We start from the raw sequence: 22,382 nt of genomic DNA on the forward strand, positions 1-22,382 counted from the left end.
GTAGCAGCAGTAGAAGTAGTAGCAGCAACAGCAGCAACAGCAGTAGCAGCAGCAGCAGCCTTCCTCTAATTTACTTAGTGGCCTCCGCACAAACAAACAAACAAACAAACAAACAGGGAAATCCGAGCAGGATAAATACAGTCAGAAAGGCAGAAGGACGGATGGACAGAAGGACAGAAGGACGGAAGGACAGACAGGCAGCTGCACTCGCAGTGCAGTGATTCCTGACAGATGACATTCCACCCGCTGGATCCTAATTATTCTGCAGCATCCCGGGGAGATATAAAAGTTAAAGTTTTCCTTCCTTCCCAGCGAAATATTAATTGCAAAATTCATCATATGCCAAAGGCCATGCCACGTCTATCCTTCTCTCGGCTCCCTCTCTGTGTCTTTCGGTTTTCGTGCCTGGCATGAAATAATCTGGCTCTAAAGCGCTTTTTCATAGCTGAAAATTGAAAAGTGAGGCAGCGTACGCGGAACAGGGAACAGCGAACAGGGAACAAGGAGAGCTGCAGGGGATCCGCATATCTTAGCCGCCAGCCAGCGAGCACAGATGCCAACTTAACCCAAATTCCATGGCATGCCCGGGCATGGGGGTTTCTCTCTCTTTATTTATTTATTTTCCATTCCATATGAAAAATAGTTCAAAATCAGGCAACATCTCGAGGAGCAGCCGTTGCCGTTGCTGTTGCCGTTGCCACGTCGAACATGTGCAAAATGCCAAGTTGGGCCCTCAACCCTCAAACCCTGCCGACTCCTTTCACTCCGTTTGGCTGCTGCCAAGTGCTGCTGCATTTTCAGCTTTTTCCATTTTCCATTTCAAGGATGTGCTGCTGCTGCCGCTGCTGCTGCTGCTGCTGCTGCTGCTGCTGCAACGACCCACAAACAATGTGCCTGAAAAATGTTATGAGGCGTCTAGGCGGCTAGGGGGTGAAAATAAAAGCAAACTAAAACTAAAACTAAAACGAAACGAAACTGTTAACGACCTGAAAAACGCGTGTAAACAAAAACTAATGTATTTTTACTGCTATTTCTCACACGGCTCATCCACCACTGCCACCACCAACAACCAACAACCAACCTGCAACCAACCACCCACCACCCAACCAACTACCTGGTCCACCGTCCTGGTCCAATCATAAACAGGTTCAACTCGACGAAGCCACCGATGCCTGGGGCATCAAAGTTGAACGTGTTGAAATGTAAGTAGCACAGCTCTCTTCTGCCCCACCGAGCAGCCTGAAAAGGTTTCTATTTCTATGTCAAGCTTGGAAAATATAAATAAAGTTTTATAAACGTTTGCCACATTCGGCCAAAGCCGAATGTTTTCATACTCTAAGGGGATTTGTTGTCACATGCAGGTATATTTTGATGATATTCCATGATAAGAGTTGGCTCAGGAGCAGCGCCTTTCTCCTACAAGGGATTCGTTGTGTATGTCCCACAAGTGGAAGACTCTCTGCCGTGTTTGTTCTGGTTCCATTCCACTAGCCTATAGCCACAGGATATGTGATATGTCCATAGCTCAAGCATTTAAGGTGCTTTCAAAAAAATAAATACCATTTTGGGGTCGTCTTTTTGTAGACGCCTGTCGATTACTCTTTGAAAATACAATTTAAAGGCATTTATGCAATCATTTTACATATTTAATTGTTCAAAAAGTACATCCTACAAAGACGTCCAAAGGGATTATATGTGCGGTGCAAAGCTATCACATTTTCACCTCAGGCTCTACCTTTTTCTGCTTACCAATCAAAGTTCCTGGACTCGCCCGGGAATTCCAAATTCCACTCTGCTTTTAAGGTATCCAGGCACTGCCTTATTCCAGTTTCGGTTCCATTAGCATTGTCATAGCCTCGGCAAGGCCACAACACTCCCATTTTCCAGGCACTTTTTCTGGTCCTTTATCGCAGTAATGATGGAGGAGCATAGAGTGTGGGTGTGGGAGTGGGAGTGGGGAGGCCTGCCTGGCTGCCCTTTGTCTGCTGTCACAGATGCCCTGTTGTGGCAATTTATTATTTGCCGCGCGGGGGCCAAGTGGCTACTTTGTCAGCTTCAGTTTCGTGGCGGCAAGCGTGACAAGTGTGGGGCCCGTCAAATGTCTCGTACATGGCCCGAACAACAATATAGCAGCAGCAGCAGTAACAGCAGCAACAATGCCATGTCCTGGTGTTGGCCATGTTAAAACAGCTGCAACAACTTGACGCGTTGACGGTTGCTGTTGTTGTGTGGCCATGTTGCGGCTTCCACCTTGCTGTCCCCGTCCTCCCCCCAAGACCAAACTTCGTTGTTGTTTCTACGAAAATGGTTTTATTTTATGACAGTTGGTAAATTTTTCATTATTATATGTACCCTCTTGGGCATCGGGCCAAATGTGTTGTGACATTAGATCAGCTGCTGGCCTATAACTTTCCCAAATGGCTAATAAAATGTGAGTGAAATGGGATATGTGGTTATGCGTTAGATCAATCGATTTATGGGAGCGCCAATCAAGCAGTCATTAATAACCAAATAAAGAGGCGTATCTCGGCCAATATTCAAGATTTTTAATATAAATTTGATGGCATCTTCTGGCAGGACTGTTGGCTGTAGCTGAAAATGTGTCATTAGACAAGCTTGCTGGCATTATACTAGATATAAATTGTGCTCACTTAGCTATTTCGGCATTCTTGGAGCTTGTCTGCTAATCTTGTTTCCTTTCTCGACTCGAACAAAACAGCAAGGACGTGCGTCTACCCGTGCAACTGCAACGTGCCATGGCCGCCGAGGCTGAGGCTGCCCGTGAGGCACGCGCCAAAGTCATTGCCGCCGAGGGCGAGCAGAAGGCATCACGGGCCCTGCGTGAGGCATCAGAGGTGATTGGCGATTCGCCGGCCGCCCTTCAACTCCGGTATCTGCAGGTAAGTCACTGACATATCTCCCCACTCGCCAGTGCAGAGACCGACTCCATCCGTTGTTCTTTCCCTTGACAGACACTCAACACCATATCCGCGGAAAAGAACTCGACGATTGTGTTCCCCCTGCCCATCGATTTGATAACGTATTTCCTGAAGACCAATGAAGCCTCCACCCAGCGGAAAGCGGCCAATGCCAGGGATGCCCTCGGCTATACGCCGCCTCCCCTGCAACTGCCGCCTCAGGTGCAGCAGTACCAGCAGCAGCCGCCATACCAGCAGCAGCCACCGCAGCAGCAGCAGTACCAACAGCAGTCTCAGGATCAGCAGATGCAGCAGCAGCAACAGCAACAGCCGCCGCAGCAGCAACAACCCCCGCAGCAGCTGCAGCAGCAGCCAATACAGCAGCAGCAAATGCAGCCTCAGGCGTATCAACAGCAGCAGGAGCAGCAGCAGATATCCTCGGCCATGTAAGACCACTGCAAAATGTACAGTGGATATACATGGGTCCCCATGGAATCGAAACCTAGTTTGTAAGACCCATAAGTGCGTTTAGGGGCTGTACCAACAGCAGCAGCAGCCCCCACGAACAGCAGATGTAGTTGCAACATCAAGCAGCAGCAAATGCAACAACAAGTACCACAAGAAGTACCAGCTGTGCTAGCAGCAGGGATACGCAGATCTCCCCCCGACCATGTAACACCAGCGAAGGACACTGGTCTTGGGGGAATCCAATTTTTTTGAAGTAGATTATTCATATATTTTAATTGTTTAAGGCTATCCTCAGAATGGGCAAAAAGTTATTCCCTGAGCTGGGTATTTCATTAGATTAGATTAATAGTAGTATTCTAACGTTGGGTCATAGCCCTAACGATCGTCTAGGATGTAGTGGACCTGTCGCCGTCTCTCGTGAAAATTCTAAAACCAACCAGTTCTGAGAATACGGAGAATTTGCTGCAACAAATTTCCGGATAGTTAGAAATGGTTGGTTTGGTTTTGTATTTTCACAGCAAGGAGTGTCTGGCCGAGGCAGGCCCTTTCAATATTTGCCAGCTTTAAGTGACCGCTGGCTGGCATCTATTAAATATTTAAAATTATTCCAATAACCAATCGTAATACTTGAATACTTGTATTTGGAAAGTACACAACGTGATAATTCTCGTGTGTGCGAAAGGAATGGAGGCCTGGGATAATCCTAAATGCATTTGGGATTAGCCCCACCGAAAGGTATACGATTTGATGTCCATTTCGGATGCCGGATCTGATTCGGCATGAATCGAGCATAGGTCAGATGTGGTATCCATTATGGAGAGACGATCGACAACACAATAAATAAAAGTAATACGAATTTATTGTACATACAATAAACAATACACCCAAACTGTTCACCCATTATACATACATAGGGAACGGAACTAACTCTACATATTGGACAGTCAAATATCGTTGCTAAATAGCTAATTCATACTCCATAAATACATACGAGTACTAAATACATATTAGTAGTTGAATATTGAAATACTATATTGTATCGCACAAAAATAGACATTTTATTCTGAAAAACATCCCCAAAACAAATAAAAGATCCCAAACGAAGTGGTAGAGGTACACACATTTAAGAAAGTAAAGGTGGTGCATATTATATTTGCATTATTATCGACTCATTACTATTCTTATTAATGAAACAAAACGAACACCTAATATAACAATAAATTTATGGCACATGTCTTACGTACATATTATGTACAATTTTGCCTTTGAACAATTTTTAAACGGAACGATTTCATGATAATATATACAACTATACATATAATAATAAACAAAGAAACCGTACAATAAAAAATTTCAACTTTTTTGGTATCCAAAAAAGCAAAAAACCCCAAAATCCTGTATGATGTTTTCTCCTTATAACCACACACCTCTGTTAAACCTTTGCACACTAAATGGATGTCCTTTTTTCTGGTGCCAATCGGTTGGCAGGACTCTCCGCATCACGAAATGACATGCCACGCCTCGATCGGCTGCCGTATAGCTGAGATATAGCTTGCAGAAAAACCCAGTATTTGCATGGTGTGCAAATCCAAACCTTCGGTAAGCTATATCTCAGCTAAATAGGGCCAGATCGGCGAAGGACCTTGTCTCCCAGAATCATGGGGTTCCAGCCTGTCGATTGGTACCAAAATCTCGACCACGAAAATGAGGCCGATTTTTGGCAAATTGGATGATGTAACCATCATGATTTTTGGCGAAAATCGTGATGGAATGGATGTCCTCATTTCTGGTGCCAATCGGTTGGCAGGACTCTCCCGGTCACGAAATGACATGCCACGCCTCGATCGGCTGCCGCTTAACAGAGATATAGCTTACAGAAGAAAACCAGTATTTGCATGGTGTGCAAATCCAAATCTTCGGTAAGCTATATCTCAGCTAAATAGGGCCAGATCGGCGAAGGACCTAGTCTCCCAGGATCGTGGGGATCCAGCTTGTCGATTGGCACCAAAATCTCGACCACGAAAATGAGGCCGATTTTTGGCAAATTACAGAAGAAAACCAGTATTTGCATGGTGTGCAAATCCAAATCTTCGGTAAGCTATATCTCAGCTAAATAGGGCCAGATCGGCGAAGGACCTAGTCTCCCAGGATCGTGGGGATCCAGCCTGTCGATTGGCACCAAAATCTCGACCACGAAAATGAGGCCGATTTTTGGCAAATTGGATGATGTAACCATCATGATTTTTGGCGAAAATCGTGATGGAATGGATGTCCTCATTTCTGGTGCCAATCGGTTGGCAGGACTCTCCCGGTCACGAAATGACATGCCACGCCTCGATCGGCTGCCGCTTAACAGAGATATAGCTTACAGAAGAAAACCAGTATTTGCATGGTGTGCAAATCCAAATCTTCGGTAAGCTATATCTCAGCTAAATAGGGCCAGATCGGCGAAGGACCTAGTCTCCCAGGATCGTGGGGATCCAGCCTGTCGATTGGCACCAAAATCTCGACCACGAAAATGAGGCCGATTTTTGGCAAATTACAGAAGAAAACCAGTATTTGCATGGTGTGCAAATCCAAATCTTCGGTAAGCTATATCTCAGCTAAATAGGGCCAGATCGGCGAAGGACCTAGTCTCCCAGGATCGTGGGGATCCAGCCTGTCGATTGGCACCAAAATCTCGACCACGAAAATGAGGCCGAATTTTGGCAAATTGGATGATGTAACCATCATGATTTTTGGCGAAAATCGTGAAGGAGTGGATGTCCTCTTTTCTGGTGCCAATCGGTTGGCAGGACTCTCCGCATCACGAAATGACATGCCACGCCTCGATCGGCTGCCGTATAGCTGAGATATAGCTTACAGAAGAAAACCAGTATTTGCATGGTGTGCAAATCCAAATCTTCGGTAAGCTATATCTCAGCTAAACGGGGCCAGATCGGCGAAGGACCTAGTCTCCCAGGATCGTGGGGATCCAGCCTGTCGATTGGCACCAAAATCTCGACCACGAAAATGAGGCCGAATTTTGGCAAATTGGATGATGTAACCATCATGATTTTTTGCGAAAATCGTGAAGGAGTGGATGTCCTCATTTCTGGTGCCAATCGGTTGGCAGGACTCTCCCGGTCACGAAATGACATGCCACGCCTCGATCGGCTGCCGCTTAACAGAGATATAGCTTACAGAAGAAAACCAGTATTTGCATGGTGTGTAAATCCAAATCTTCGGTAAGCTATATCTCAGCTAAATAGGGCCAGATCGGCGAAGGACCTAGTCTCCCAGGATCGTGGGGATCCAGCCTGTCGATTGGCACCAAAATCTCGACCACGAAAATGAGGCCGATTTTTGGCAAATTGGATGATGTAACCATCATGATTTTTGGCGAAAATCGTGATGGAATGGATGTCCTCATTTCTGGGGCCAATCGGTTGGCAGGACTCTCCCGGTCACGAAATGACATGCCACGCCTCGATCGGCTGCCGTATAGCTGAAATATAGCTTACAGAAGAAAACCAGTATTTGCATGGTGTGCAAATCCAAACCTTCGGTAAGCTATATCTCAGCTAAACGGGGCCAGATCGGCGAAGGACCTAGTCTCCCAGGATCGTGGGGATCCAGCCTGTCGATTGGCACCAAAATCTCGACCACGAAAATGAGGCCGATTTTTGGCAAATTGGATGATATAACCATCATGATTTTTGGCGAAAATCGTGATGGAATGGATGTCCTCATTTCTGGGGCCAATCGGTTGGCAGGACTCTCCCGGTCACGAAATGACATGCCACGCCTCGATCGGCTGCCGTATAGCTGAAATATAGCTTACAGAAGAAAACCAGTATTTGCATGGTGTGCAAATCCAAATCTTCGGTAAGCTATATCTCAGCTAAATAGGGCCAGATCGGCGAAGGACCTAGTCTCCCAGGATCGTGGGGATCCAGCCTGTCGATTGGCACCAAAATCTCGACCACGAAAATGAGGCCGATTTTTGGCAAATTGGATGATGTAACCATCATGATTTTTGGCGAAAATCGTGATGGAATGGATGTCCTCATTTCTGGGGCCAATCGGTTGGCAGGACTCTCCCGGTCACGAAATGACATGCCACGCCTCGATCGGCTGCCGTATAGCTGAAATATAGCTTACAGAAGAAAACCAGTATTTGCATGGTGTGCAAATCCAAATCTTCGGTAAGCTATATCTCAGCTAAATAGGGCCAGATCGGCGAAGGACCTTGTCTCCCAGAATCATGGGGTTCCAGCCTGTCGATTGGTACCAAAATCTCGACCACGAAAATGAGGCCGAATTTTGGCAAATTGGATGATGTAACCATCATGATTTTTTGCGAAAATCGTGAAGGAGTGGATGTCCTCATTTCTGGTGCCAATCGGTTGGCAGGACTCTCCCGGTCACGAAATGACATGCCACGCCTCGATCGGCTGCCGCTTAACAGAGATATAGCTTACAGAAGAAAACCAGTATTTGCATGGTGTGCAAATCCAAATCTTCGGTAAGCTATATCTCAGCTAAATAGGGCCAGATCGGCGAAGGACCTAGTCTCCCAGGATCGTGGGGATCCAGCCTGTCGATTGGTACCAAAATCTCGACCACGAAAATGAGGCCGATTTTTGGCAAATTGGATGATGTAACCATCATGATTTTTGGCGAAAATCGTGAAGGAGTGGATGTCCTCTTTTCTGGTGCCAATCGGTTGGCAGGACTCTCCGCATCACGAAATGACATGCCACGCCTCGATCGGCTGCCGTATAGCTGAGATATAGCTTACAGAAGAAAACCAGTATTTGCATGGTGTGCAAATCCAAATCTTCGGTAAGCTATATCTCAACTAAACGGGGCCAGATCGGCGAAGGACCTAGTCTCCCAGGATCGTGGGGATCCAGCCTGTCGATTGGCACCAAAATCTCGACCTCGAAAATGTGGCCGATTTTTGGCAAATTGGATGATGTAACCATCATGATTTTTGGCGAAAATCGTGATGGAATGGATGTCCTCATTTCTGGTGCCAATCGGTTGGCAGGACTCTCCCGGTCACGAAATGACATGCCACGCCTCGATCGGCTGCCGCTTAACAGAGATATAGCTTACAGAAGAAAACCAGTATTTGCATGGTGTGCAAATCCAAACCATCGGTAAGCTATATCTCAGCTAAACGGGGCCAGATCGGCGAAGGACCTAGTCTCCCAGGATCGTGGGGATCCAGCCTGTCGATTGGCACCAAAATCTCGACCACGAAAATGAGGCCGATTTTTGGCAAATTGGATGATGGAATGGATGTCCTCATTTCTGGTGCCAATCGGTTGGCAGGACTCTCCCGGTCACGAAATGACATGCCACGCCTCGATCGGCTGCCGCTTAACAGAGATATAGCTTACAGAAGAAAACCAGTATTTGCATGGTGTGCAAATCCAAACCTTCGGTAAGCTATATCTCAGCTAAACGGGGCCAGATCGGCGAAGGACCTAGTCTCCCAGGATCGTGGGGATCCAGCCTGTCGATTGGCACCAAAATCTCGACCACGAAAATGAGGCCGATTTTTGGCAAATTGGATGATGTAACCATCATGATTTTTGGCGAAAATCGTGATGGAATGGATGTCCTCATTTCTGGGGCCAATCGGTTGGCAGGACTCTCCCGGTCACGAAATGACATGCCACGCCTCGATCGGCTGCCGTATAGCTGAAATATAGCTTACAGAAGAAAACCAGTATTTGCATGGTGTGCAAATCCAAACCTTCGGTAAGCTATATCTCAGCTAAACGGGGCCAGATCGGCGAAGGACCTAGTCTCCCAGGATCGTGGGGATCCAGCCTGTCGATTGGCACCAAAATCTCGACCACGAAAATGAGGCCGATTTTTGGCAAATTGGATGATATAACCATCATGATTTTTGGCGAAAATCGTGATGGAATGGATGTCCTCATTTCTGGGGCCAATCGGTTGGCAGGACTCTCCCGGTCACGAAATGACATGCCACGCCTCGATCGGCTGCCGTATAGCTGAAATATAGCTTACAGAAGAAAACCAGTATTTGCATGGTGTGCAAATCCAAATCTTCGGTAAGCTATATCTCAGCTAAACGGGGCCAGATCGGCGAAGGACCTAGTCTCCCAGGATCGTGGGGATCCAGCCTGTCGATTGGTACCAAAATCTCGACCACGAAAATGAGGCCGATTTTTGGCAAATTGGATGATGTAACCATCATGATTTTTGGCGAAAATCGTGAAGGAGTGGATGTCCTCTTTTCTGGTGCCAATCGGTTGGCAGGACTCTCCGCATCACGAAATGACATGCCACGCCTCGATCGGCTGCCGTATAGCTGAGATATAGCTTACAGAAGAAAACCAGTATTTGCATGGTGTGCAAATCCAAATCTTCGGTAAGCTATATCTCAACTAAACGGGGCCAGATCGGCGAAGGACCTAGTCTCCCAGGATCGTGGGGATCCAGCCTGTCGATTGGCACCAAAATCTCGACCTCGAAAATGTGGCCGATTTTTGGCAAATTGGATGATGTAACCATCATGATTTTTGGCGAAAATCGTGATGGAATGGATGTCCTCATTTCTGGTGCCAATCGGTTGGCAGGACTCTCCCGGTCACGAAATGACATGCCACGCCTCGATCGGCTGCCGCTTAACAGAGATATAGCTTACAGAAGAAAACCAGTATTTGCATGGTGTGCAAATCCAAACCATCGGTAAGCTATATCTCAGCTAAACGGGGCCAGATCGGCGAAGGACCTAGTCTCCCAGGATCGTGGGGATCCAGCCTGTCGATTGGCACCAAAATCTCGACCACGAAAATGAGGCCGATTTTTGGCAAATTGGATGATGGAATGGATGTCCTCATTTCTGGTGCCAATCGGTTGGCAGGACTCTCCCGGTCACGAAATGACATGCCACGCCTCGATCGGCTGCCGCTTAACAGAGATATAGCTTACAGAAGAAAACCAGTATTTGCATGGTGTGCAAATCCAAACCTTCGGTAAGCTATATCTCAGCTAAACGGGGCCAGATCGGCGAAGGACCTAGTCTCCCAGGATCGTGGGGATCCAGCCTGTCGATTGGCACCAAAATCTCGACCACGAAAATGAGGCCGATTTTTGGCAAATTGGATGATGTAACCATCATGATTTTTGGCGAAAATCGTGATGGAGTGGATGTCCTTTTTTCTGGTGCCAATCGGTTGGCAGGACTCTCCCGGTCACGAAATGACATGCCACGCCTCGATCGGCCCATAAGTAGCTGAGATATGGCCAAATACTCCCGACGTAAAATGGCCGAAAATGACAAATTTGATTTCGTTTTGTGCGCCCCAAAAGTATGCAACACAAATTGTAATTTGCTAAAGTTGCCTTCTGCTGCTTTCTGTTCGCCTGTTACCACGGTCTGAAATTTGCTCGTTTTCGGCCACTTTGTTGTTGTAAAACAACTGACAACAGCAAAAAGTTTTTTCTCCGTTATGTGTAGGCCAATCCTGGCGTGCGACGGCTCTCTGTGATCGGAAGAAAATCCTTGCTTTGATGAAGTGATTATGAAGGACCAAGGATCAAGGATATTTCCTCCAGTCATATATACATTTTTTTCTCCGTTGTTTGTGGTCCGATCTGGGCATTCTTTTGATCGGAGGAACATCCTTGATTTAATGGATATTTTCCTGTCGTTCTCTTCGCTATTTCTTCTTCGCTAGTACCACGGATTCTCGTAGACCCGAGAATATACCAAATCGTTTAATTTTAACATTATTTTGTATTGGATTGTGTATTTATTTAAAATCCCGACAACTCCGCCATTTCTAAATAAAAAAAACCAGCAAGCTCTTTTAGTTATTACATATTTTTCCATTTTATTATTTATTATCATTGTTAATTGTATTTTTATTATTATGCATTACACACCAAACCGACTTAACGGACACATTTCTATCATCATTTTACATCAACTAAATTCTTCAGTTTTTAATCATACTCGCATATTCGCATCGGGAACTCTTCTCGTTTATCCATTATGCAAAATATACGATAATTTCGACCTGTTGTTCGACTATATTTATCCATCCGCCCGTCCTTTGTTACGTGTTGTATATAATATTATGATGCAATTTCTGCGGGACGTAGACGGGGTCGCAGGCGGCACGCCTACCCAGGCAGAGGCTGAACGATTTTGAAAATCTTTCAATTTGATTGCCGCTGTATTTTGTATAAAAAAAAATTTTGTGAAATTTTAGTTCTTGTTTGATGCCTTGCGTGCCACCTGTACCAACGCCGGCCACCTGCCGTTGTTGCTGCAGTTGCTATTACAATATTGTATTATTATGCAATTGATTTTGCGTTAATTCTACAGTTTATGTCAAGTTTATATACAAAAAAATTCATCAACTACTCTAAACAATTTCAGTTTTGCCTTTGAATTATAACAATAGATTAATTACTCGTAAATTATCTGCAATGATTCCGTTGTGGTTGTGGTTTTTACGTTGAATGCCATTTCATACAATGATTGGTTGTCGGTTGTTCCTTTTTTTTTCTTTTCTTTTTCTTTATCTGGTTTTTGTTCTTGTTCTTGATTTTGTTGTCGTTTGTGAAATGCCTCGAGTTCTTTACAAATACATATATGTATACTTTCAATACGAAATGCTAAACTTTGGTTTTATGCTACAGAATGTGCACACAATGGCCAACACAATATATATGATAGATACTATATCCATAGACGGTAGTCGGTAAACTAAAAAAAAATTACAACAAAAATTCAAATAAATTAGATCAAAAGCATCCTCAATTCAAGTGCATCATCCGTCTCTGTGTGAGCGTGTGTGTGTGTGTGATTGTGTAGCTAAGTGATTGATTGATTGATAGATATCGATATCGATATCGTAACGCTATCGTCTGATATTTTGCATTTTTTTTGAAACCCTTGAGATAGCAGTTTATCCATATGGCTATTGATCGATCGGTTTGCTGCACACGCAAGGAACAGCGGGTTCTGGAGAGAGACAGAGAGAGAGAGGAACTAAATGCGGGCCAACTCTGCAGGATATGCAGGATCTATGCTACATGGACAGTGCCCAATTGTTGTGTTTTTTGTTGGTGTTGGTGTGTGTGTGGGTTTGTGTGTGTTTGCCTTGTGCTTAAATATACAAAAACGAAAAGTAAATATTCAATAATTTTGGCATAAACTTAAATGTACTATAAACATTCATTGGTTTAATCGCTAGCAACGAATCTGAAATGCATTTTTTTGTTTTCCATTTTAATGATCTGTACAAAATGCAATTTTTCATAGCCTCTCAACTACTCGGAGGAAGCAGCAAAATAGTATTCATATTTGTTGTCTGGTTTGATAGATAAGATCTGGTTGACATGGAAGTAGGAGACGGGGCGGGGACCGCCTTATAAGTAAATGCCATCATTGGAGTTTCATCATTTAGCAACAATTTGAAAATACACAAGTGTCGTGATTGATTGATTGATTGATTGAGTTAAATAATACTTGGCTTAGTCGATATAAAGTCGCGTGTACACATGGAAAGTAGAGGGAAAAACTATTCAGCAGAGGGCGGATTAGGAGTAGGAGTAGTTCCAAAGAGTTTGAGTTGTAGATTGGTTTGTTTTCTCTATACATAAAATGCACCTAAGGACCGTTTAAAGTAGCATTAGCGTTAAATCGTTAGAGGCTCTATTCGATTAGAAATTCTTCAATTTTCTTCGGCCCTATTCTGCTTCTGCTTCCGCTTCCGCTTCTGCTTCCGCTTCTTGTTAAGCTTACAAAACTAGTTAAATACTTGCTATTTCCATAGTACATACATTTAGGTATATAAATTATAAAATAGTTTTGCGTGTAAAATATAAAATTTTGTGGTTTTCTTTTTTTTGTTTTGTTTTTGTTTTTCTTTTTCTTTGTTTGCTGTTGGTTTTTTCAAATGTTGTTGAATACGCTTAAACACATACATTTAGAGTAGAGTTCATGTAGATGCATATCTGCTGCTGCTGCTGCTGCGGCTGCTGCTGCGGCTGCTGGTTGGTATGCAACGATGCCATTTTAAAAAGTCTTACGAATTATAGTAAATATGCATATAAATGTATAATATATGTATAACTTTATGTACTATATATGTGTTGTATGTTTGCGTGTGTATGTGAAGGGTCAGTGTGTGTGTGTGACTCCTGGGACTTGCTGGGACTCCTCTTAGTCTTGCACCTCTCGATACGGCACCTCGGACGTGACCGAGAACGACTCAAAGTAATGATTCAAGAACTCAAAGGTCGGCCGCTTCTCGGGCACCGCATCCCAGCACTGCAGCAGCAGCTGGTAGATGTTGTCGGGGAAGTAGTGATTGGTAGGCTTTGGCATGCGGAAGCCGCGCTCGATATTCTCGATCACCTCGCGACTATGCATGCCCGGATAGGGCACCTGTCCGTACGTGAACAGCTCCATCAGCAGTATGCCGTACGACCAGACATCCGACTTGATCGAGAACTTGCCGTAGATGATGGCCTCGGGCGCCGTCCACTTGACTGGGAAGCGGGAGCCCTGCTTGGGACAGTACTCGTCGTCGGCTATGACACGCGCCAGTCCGAAATCACAAATCTTCGCCACATTATTCTCGCCAATGAGAACATTGCGGGCCGCCAAGTCGCGGTGGATGAGCAGCTTGGACTCCAGATACTCCATGCCGCTGGCCACCTGGGTGGCTATATAGATGAGATCCTCAAAATGCAAGTAGCGGCCATCGCCCTCGCGTAGAAAGTCAAGAAGACTGCCCTTCGACATGTACTCCTGCACAATGTAGATGGGCTCCTCCTGCAACGTGGTTCAAGTGTTAGAAAGATGTTTTGATGGGGAAAGGGAGTTCTAACCTGTGAGCAGACCGCGTAGAGTGCCACCAGGCGATTGTGACGAAACTTCTTCATGATGGCCGCCTCTTGGAGGAAGGCAGCCGTGGACATGGTCCCCTCGCGCAGCGTCTTGACCGCCACATCGATGCTGTTGCGCCACTTGCCGTAGAAGACCTCACCAAAGTTGCCGCGTCCCAGTTTCCGCAGTAGCTGAATCTCCGATCGGGGTATCTCGTACTTATCACGCAGCTCTGGCCCCAGATCCCACATCTGTGGCTGGGGCTTGGGGCAGGGACGCGACAGTATGTGGCACAGGCCGAGGGCATTTTCTTCTCAAGAAAGGAACACACACAATCATTAGTGATGTGCACTCTTAAGAGCGATAAGAGATCTCAATACTCACTGCTGTACGCCATGACCAGAGCCTGGAGCGAGGGAAACGTCTGATTGGTGGCTATGTAGTAGCCGCCATTATCCAGCGGCTTGATACGATAGTGCTTCACGTGGTAGCCGCGTCCATCCTCCCAGTCCTTCACCGACAACGAGTAGCCATTCGGATTGTGTTCCGAGGGGCGGACAAGGAAGGTGCCACGCGGATTCTCCTCCGCCAGCAGCAGCTTGTCCGCCTCCTTGCGCAGCACGTTCTCAAAGAACCAGCTATCGGGGAAAAGAGGAGCACGATTAGAGGGGAATACTTCATGGTGGCTTTTCACTTCGATGCTTACTCTTCACTGTTGACGCTGCGCTCCTCGGCCACAAAGTTCAGCGGGATGAGTCCCTCCTGGCGCGTACTCAAATTGACGACGCGCCACCAATCGGATTCGGTGTCGTCGATGACCTCCATGCGGTCGCCCTTCATGAAGCTCAGGTCGGATTCATCGCGGGACTTGTAGTCGTAGAGCGCCACCACAACGCGCTTGAGGACGACACCAGGAACGCCAGCTGTGGGCAGGGAAAGGAGACGGAGAGAGAGAGACAGAGAGTGGAGCGAGAGTTAGTGGCAATTTTCTGGTGTCTGGCTGGCGTCGGGGTCTGTAAATTTGATTTGCAGCCGTAAAATTGCAATTTATGGCAACAAATTGGGAAATTTCATGTTACGCTTTTTTCTCTTATTTTTTTTTTTGTGCCCTGCCACGACCGAACCTGTCGCAGCCCATCAAAAGTTAATTAGAATTTAATGAGTTCAAGTAGGGGTTCGTTTTGGGTGGCAGACAGGGTGCCAAATGCAAATTGGATAGCATACTTTCTGGGGCCAGCGAACCAACCGCCCCCCGTTGGCGGGATCCTCCACGAAACAAAAACAATCGCATTTTGGTGCTGCCAAGCCGCAATTTTTGGCACTGACTTGCATTTGGCTAATTGATTTAGGCCCCACAGCAAGGCGAACGCATAAATAAACTGCAGTCGCAGTGCCCTGCAGACTGTACACGCTCGTACTTTTGTTGCCTTGGCCGCATCGCTGGAGGGGGCCATGGGGCCGTCGTCTCCTCCTCGTTCGTATGTGTATTATGTTTTTTCATCCATTCGAATGTTCAATGTTCGTGCTGACAAAGCCAGAGACAGAGCGGCACAAATCACTGGCCTGGCCAAGCACTCAACCTCTCTCGGCGATTTTGATGGGTTTACACGACCTAAGCGGCTTTAACGGGGCATCGAGCAGCCCCAACCCCAAGCCCCATGCCACGCCAGGGATAGAACTGCTGTCAGAGCTAATCGTTTGCATGCGAGGTCTAAGCGGGAGTGGAGCGCGGGAAAAGCCCCGTGACAGGTCACATCAAAATAATATGCCATTCAGAAATAAAACGAATGTGTACTAGTTCTTTCCCCCCCAAGATGTCAGTGCAGAGAAAAGGATGATTCCCTTTTAGTTCTTGCAGTTTTCACACAAGTTTTCCGCTTGCTGCAGTAGTCATAAGGTCAGACAGCCTCGTACTACAGTGGTGGCAAGGAAGGATCGGAGTTTTCCATATTATACGTACACAATGTCGTCATATTTTATGCAATATCCCACACCGCAGTGGCGAAATTAATTCAACCCCCCATCCAACTATCGCCGCCACCACATCATATCGTTCCGTAACCCCTTCGTGGCGGTGGCACGCACCCTAGAAGGTGGTCAAGGTTAACGACTGTCATCGTATTACCCGTGCAAATATGGGAATTGCGTTGCTTACTCCGGCATGCCACCAGCCACCTGCCACAAATGAGTTTCCTTGGGGGGCCTCCAGAGAGTCAGGAAGAGGCAGAGGCAGAGGCAGAGGCAGAGAAGGACTGACTCTAATTATGGCTGTTGCAAGTAGGTTGCTGTTGCTTCGTTTCGCTGCCAGCACATTACGAATAAATATGTATACAAGCCCAAGGCCGCCAAAGGTTAAAGCCAATCTCTGTGGCAGGCAAAAAGTCAAATTGCTAATTAAAAGCAGAAATTACCGCTGCCATCGCCCAACATCCCCCAACACCCCCCAACCCCAACCGTGTAACCCCATCGGGGAATTAGACCCCAAACTAATTACGAATGCATGATAATACGAATATTAGATCGGGAAAAGGTCTCGCCCGTCCACTCACTTGGTGTGGTGCGGGTCCTGATGATGTCAACGCCGGCCTTGCCGCCAATTTTCAGTGGCCCGCGATGGTTGGGATCCGGGGTGTAGCGCGAGTCCAGGGAGCCGCCGTTGTTGTGCTTCTGGACAAGGCCGCCGGCGCCAACGCCACTGCCGCTGTTGATGTGCGTCTGGCCGAAGGTGTAGTCGGACTTCTTGTATCCGCCCGTGGGATAGGCCAGAGCCAGCTCCTGATCCTGGCGCTTGCTGCAGCAATGGTTGCCCATGATGATGGCGATGCAAGTGGATGTCAGATGTCGGATGTCGGATGTGGATGTGGATGTGATTCCTGTTCCCAACTTTTGAGCCTGTTACTGGTACGATTCTCAGTGTTGCTGTCTCTCTCGGTTTCGTGGTGTATTCTCAGCCTTCAGCCTTCAGCTTTTCAGATTGAACAACACATATTTGGCATTTACGGGTCGGGTGTTGTTGTTGGTGTTGCTGTTGTTCTTAACAATAATTAAAAGCTGGTTGCTGCCGTGTGTGCTGCTGCTGTGTGGGTGTTTACTTTAGTAGTGGTTTAAACTATCAGTCAAGTGGGTGTTCCCGGGGGCCTCTCTGCAGGTGCCGCAAGGTTCGCATCAAAAGTTGCAGTTGGAGGGCATTGCCTTGAGTGTGTGTGGATTTTCGCAGGATCGCAGGATTTCGGGACTGCAGCAGGGGTTCTGTCTATCCGCTGTGTGTGTCGCTATCTGAGTGTCCGGTCCGCAAAAACGCATCTCGGGTAGATACAAAAATGTTGTTGCTCTCCGCCTACTGCCGCTGCAGCTCCTCGTCGGACATCTGCTGCTGCTGTTGCTGCTCCTGCTGCTCGTTAGTCCTTGCGGTTTGCGACAGCGACTGTCTGCACATTGCTGCACCTGCAAAGTGAAGTTAAACAAAACCAAGAGCCAAAATTAGTTGACGTTAATAAATATTCATTAAATGTGCATTTGCCAGACAAAGGACTCTCTCTCTCCCTCCCTTCCTCCCTACCGCTGGCACTTGCCAGTCGCCAGTCACTGACCCATGTCCATTCAGCCAGACCAGCCGCAGCCGCAGTGGCAGTGGCAGTGGAGGAGTCTTGCAATTGTCCTGCATCCGGCGCTGTCCAAACGTTTTTGGCACATTATTGCACTTGACTTGGTCCCAGAGGACATCCATCGCAGGGCAACTCTCCCCCGCCCACCCATGGACCCCTGTCAGCTGCTGCCAGAGCATTGCAATAGAGATGCCAAGCGATTTTTGGAACACTTTAACATTTAAAATAATACTGATTCTTTTTTATGCGCTAATCTACAGATTACTGGTTTTTACTGTTCATTGTTCAGCCCTGGGACCGATCGTTGCAGCCTGCAGCCCTGAAGCGTGCGTGCAAGTGGGACAGCAAGTACACTTTTAGCGAAGAAAAGGAAGAGCGGAGAGCGGAGAGAGAATAAAGTAGATCCAAATATAAAGAGAGCCCAGCACTCGGTTGCAGAAATCACAGCTATCACCGGTTGTTCGGCTCAGCTCTGCTCGGCTCTGCTCTGCTCGGCTTTGCTCTGCTCAGCTCGGCTCGGCTCTCATCAGCCAGAAGGCAACAACAGTTGCAGACCAGCAGCAGCAGCAGCGGCTCGCTCTCGACGATCCCACAATAGCCACAAAACAGCAAATGCACCAGCAGGCAGGCAGCCAGGCAGCAGACAACAACAACTGCAGTTGGAAATGCTGCCAGCTGGAGAGGCGGCTCCGGCAGGCATGGCACTGTCCTCTCCCTCTCCACTCCTCCTCCTCCGCCGCTTCGCATTGCTTTTGTCTATTGACTGAAGCCTGGCAGGCATCTGTTTATTGTTCAATTGGATAATTATGGTCTCCAATGGGCGGAGTGTGGAGTGCAGAGTGTGGAGACTGCAGTGGAGAGCAGATGAGAGATACGAGAGCGAGATAGAGCTGTAGAGTGTGGCGAGGCCAAGGTTGAGCCACACAACCACAAAGTAGCAGAGGAGTGCGATTATAGCTGTACATCTCTTTCCCACTCATCGGACTGGACAACACTCCCCGGGCAATTTCGATTGTTGTTGCTTCTGATGCAGTTTCACATTTTAATTGTTATTGTTGCGCATTTGTTGTGTGTCTGTCGGTCGCTTGGTCTCTGTGTGAGTGTGTCTCTGTGTCTGTGTGTGTGTGTGCAGCTGCCATGAAATTGTCCCTCTGCTGCTGGCAGTTGCGACAGCGGGGAAGGATGCATTTTGTGGCATTAGCTAATATCCAGTCATTGTGTCGCTCCGCATGGCAGGGCATCAATTATTAAAGCCATGCTTTAGCCAGAGACTCAAGTGGGGCTCAAACAACTGTCATTCCGAAAGCCGAACGCAACGAGAATGGCCAAGAAAAGCCATAAAATGCCAATCGAAATGAAAATGGTAGGAAAGTGCTGTTTGCTGACGAGGCAGTGCCGGTGGCACGGCCAGTGAAGAGCGGCAACAGTGCCCCCGGGCTGGGGCTGGGGGACGGACCACTTTGTCTTGGGATACCCGTATGACATTTACTAAAAGCAGTTCACAGCCCAAGCCCAATACAAGCAGTGGGTGGATCCCGTATGACATTTACTGAAAATACTACCACAAGCAGTTCTGCAAAAAACAGAGACAAGCAGGGACTTTATTTTAGAAGTGTCTTTGTCGGTCACTCTACAACAAACATTTCACCGAACATTTGATAGGATTCATCTGCAAATCAGTCACGAAGTTCATCGCCCAACCACAGGCAGGGCTTGACTGTGTTTAAGCAGTTCACTGCTTAGCATTGATACACGTAAATGTCCTGCCCTTAAGCAGAACGGGACTAATGTCCTGTCGCGACGTCTGCCTTTATTGTCCTCTCTCTCTCTCTCGCTCGCTCGCTCACAACTTGATAAACACAACGTGCAACGCTTTAAAATCCACCGTAACAACAACAGCAATAAAAGTTTTGTATGGATTTGCACATAAAAAAGTCAAAGTTTATTTTTTCGGCGAGTTCATGAACCCAGCCGCAACAACACCGAGAAAAGTTTCACGGAGGTCAAGCAACCTTCTCCACGGCGAACCGAACGTCAGACAGACGGACAGACAGACAGAGAGGTACCGAATGGAGAGCAGCCAAAAAGAGAAGCTGTACTGTTTGTTGGGAAATTCTATATCATTATATCTTTATGGTACTCGGTACTGGTGCTTGGACTCGTTTAAACATAAAATGTCACTGACTGGATTACAGAGAAGAAGAGCACTAATAATAGATAGTCTTTTGAGAGCATTAAGCCCTGCTTGTTGATAGTGTCGTGTCCACTGCTTGGGAACTCGTGCAATCAACTGCTTGCCACAATTTTCACAACTAATGTCCACTCATTACAAAGAATGGAAGCTGGAAAGTTGCCCCACATCACACTGGGGGATGTCTGGGAATCAGCCTCGAGACATTATCGACTGCTTGTTGGACTTTTAACTGCTTTGGGCCGACGCTAAACTGCTTGTCGCAGTTTAGATCCCTGCAAAGCAGCTCTAAAGGGTATTCACAGTACGCTCTCCTCTGGCCCTAATCCCAGCTCTTGAGTAATGTTCTTGGGGATTAACGCTTGGCAGCTGTTTTGTTACTTTGCTACGCCCCCTCCTCCGTGGGACGAGCCCTGGTCACCTGTGCCGTCCACAGTCTCTGCCAATGGCCGCCAGGTGGCGCAGTGTGCCTAGAGAGCGATTTATAACCCTTCCACTCACTCACACATTCACACACACGCGCACAGAAAATGTAGCGTATCAAAAGCTCAATTTAAATGGAGGATGACGTGTGGGACGGGACGGGAGAGACACACCAAAAATACGATACGAATATTTCATAGTTGATGTGTGGTGTGAATGGAGAAGGGGCGAAGGGGTGAGGGGGAGAGGGGAGGGAGTAGTAACAGTAAAACGTTGCTGTCAGTGTTAGCAATTCTCGGATTCTCTCTCCTGCCGACAGGCAAGCGGTACATTGAGAGGGTTTATCGCTGTGTGTTTGTGTGTGTGTGTGTGTGTGACAGATATGGTTCATATTCGGATATCTCTGTGTGTGTGTGTGTGTAACATGAAATTGTAATTTTCTATTTCACTTTTTGTCCGTGTGTGTGGGTGTGTGTGTGTAGATGGATTGTTGTTATTCTAGGCTATAGTTATGGCTGTTGTTGTTTTGGCACACACAAGCAATGAATTTCCATTGTTGAAGTTGACAAAACGAAATGAATACCTAATTGGAAATTGTGGCTTTGAATGCGCCTGAAGGACGACAACAACCGAGCGACGAGCGACAAGAGACGAGCGACGAGCGTCGAGCACCCCTCGAATATTATGAGAGCGGGGGTGTGGGAAATTCTCTTACCAGATAACTAAAGATGCAAATCCAACAAAGAATAATACTACATAATAAATTTAAATCAACAGCAGAGAGGAAGAGATAGAGAGGGACAAAATGTCCAATCAAAACAAACTTTTTCGTTCATTTCACAATCCCCCCCCCCAGCAGCACACACACACACAGATTTTAAACAACACCCTCTCTCCCTCTACCCCTCTCTCTCGCTCTGTCCCCACTTGGCATATGAACTACTTTTGGCAGATTAACAGACAGTCGTCGTCGTCGTCGTCGTCGTCTGTCCCTAAATAGTTTTGGCCAAAGCCTTCTTCCACCCGAATAAAATCAAATTTTATGCTAAAGAATGTGATTCCCCCCGGCGGCTCCACCGCATCTCCCTCCCCCTCCACCTCCCCCTCTGGGCAACCGCATGTCAAGGCAAATCCTCGAGGACATAAAGGCATTAACTGTAAATGCCGTAATGCCGTCATTTCCCGATGACAGGGACCCTCCCCCGCCCCCCACCACAAGGGTCCCCCCCACACACAGATACAAAATGATATGAAAATGTAGAACGTTGAACGCTGAACGTCTTTGGCAGTCCATTGGGTGGGATTCCGTGGAGGGGTCTTCTTTGGGGAGGTTCTGTTCTAGAAATGGTTCTGTTTCGCCCACATTTTTTTATTGCGCCTCCATTATTATTATACTGTGGGGGGGGTTCCCCCGCAGGCCCCCCAGACGTCGTCAGCTGTAGCCACATTGTTGCCTCCTTAAAAAGTCAATTTGTGTGTGACGTCTGCTTTGTCGTCCTGTTGCCGTGCGGCACCCGCACACTCCCCTCTCCCCACTCTCCATTCTCCACTTTCCCATTGTCTTGGCTGTGCGTTCAACCCGCAGTGACACAGTCGTTCACCTTTAAGCCTCACGTGCTATCGATTAGGCCGCAAACAGAAAGAGACACGGATAAACACGGCCAGGAACTACGGCCACAGACAGACAGACAGACAGACAGACAGAAAAAGCTACAACAACGGACATCTGTTGGTGCGGAAATAATAAATGTGTGCCAATGTGCGTATACTTCTCTCTCGACTGTAATGAAAGCCACTCGGAACACTGGCTGGATCGTGGCTCGACCCTCAGATACCCGGTAATTGGTTGCTATAGCACAAATAGTGCTCAATGTCCATACATCCTTCGAATACACCCTTCTACA

The 22,382-nt window shown here is 47.0% G+C and overlaps 2 protein-coding genes across 17 annotated transcripts in view; one reads left to right on the top strand and one right to left on the bottom strand.

The window, feature by feature from the left end:
• Window positions 1-4,597, top strand: part of LOC6900056 (band 7 protein AGAP004871) — a 49,750-nt gene extending 45,153 nt beyond the window's left edge. For all 14 annotated transcript variants that reach the window (XM_033382767.1, XM_033382759.1, XM_033382757.1 and 11 more), the window contains 3 exons: window positions 1,147-1,202; window positions 2,720-2,900; window positions 2,973-4,597. In XM_033382767.1, coding sequence (XP_033238658.1) covers window positions 1,147-1,202; window positions 2,720-2,900; window positions 2,973-3,368 — 633 coding nt within the window. In that variant the 3' untranslated portion in view covers window positions 3,369-4,597. The remainder of the gene's footprint in view (window positions 1-1,146; window positions 1,203-2,719; window positions 2,901-2,972) is intronic.
• Window positions 4,598-11,692: 7,095 nt separating this feature from the next.
• Src64B (Tyrosine-protein kinase Src64B) overlaps window positions 11,693-22,382 on the bottom strand; it is a 33,139-nt gene continuing 22,449 nt past the window's right edge. For 2 of the 3 annotated variants that reach the window (XM_033382754.1, XM_015188255.2), the window contains exons 4-8: window positions 16,809-17,703; window positions 14,966-15,182; window positions 14,644-14,897; window positions 14,262-14,572; window positions 12,569-14,205 (exon numbers count right to left, since the gene is read on the bottom strand). In XM_033382754.1, coding sequence (XP_033238645.1) covers window positions 13,591-14,205; window positions 14,262-14,572; window positions 14,644-14,897; window positions 14,966-15,182; window positions 16,809-17,070 — 1,659 coding nt within the window. In that variant the 5' untranslated portion in view covers window positions 17,071-17,703 and the 3' untranslated portion in view covers window positions 12,569-13,590. Of the gene's footprint in view, window positions 14,206-14,261; window positions 14,573-14,643; window positions 14,898-14,965; window positions 15,183-16,808; window positions 17,704-22,382 lie in introns of all 3 variants that reach the window. The other variant, XM_001352612.4, reaches the window with a different exon arrangement.

Source organism: Drosophila pseudoobscura, chromosome X (assembly GCF_009870125.1).
Source record: "Drosophila pseudoobscura strain MV-25-SWS-2005 chromosome X, UCI_Dpse_MV25, whole genome shotgun sequence".
Lineage (NCBI taxonomy): Eukaryota > Metazoa > Arthropoda > Insecta > Diptera > Drosophilidae > Drosophila > Drosophila pseudoobscura.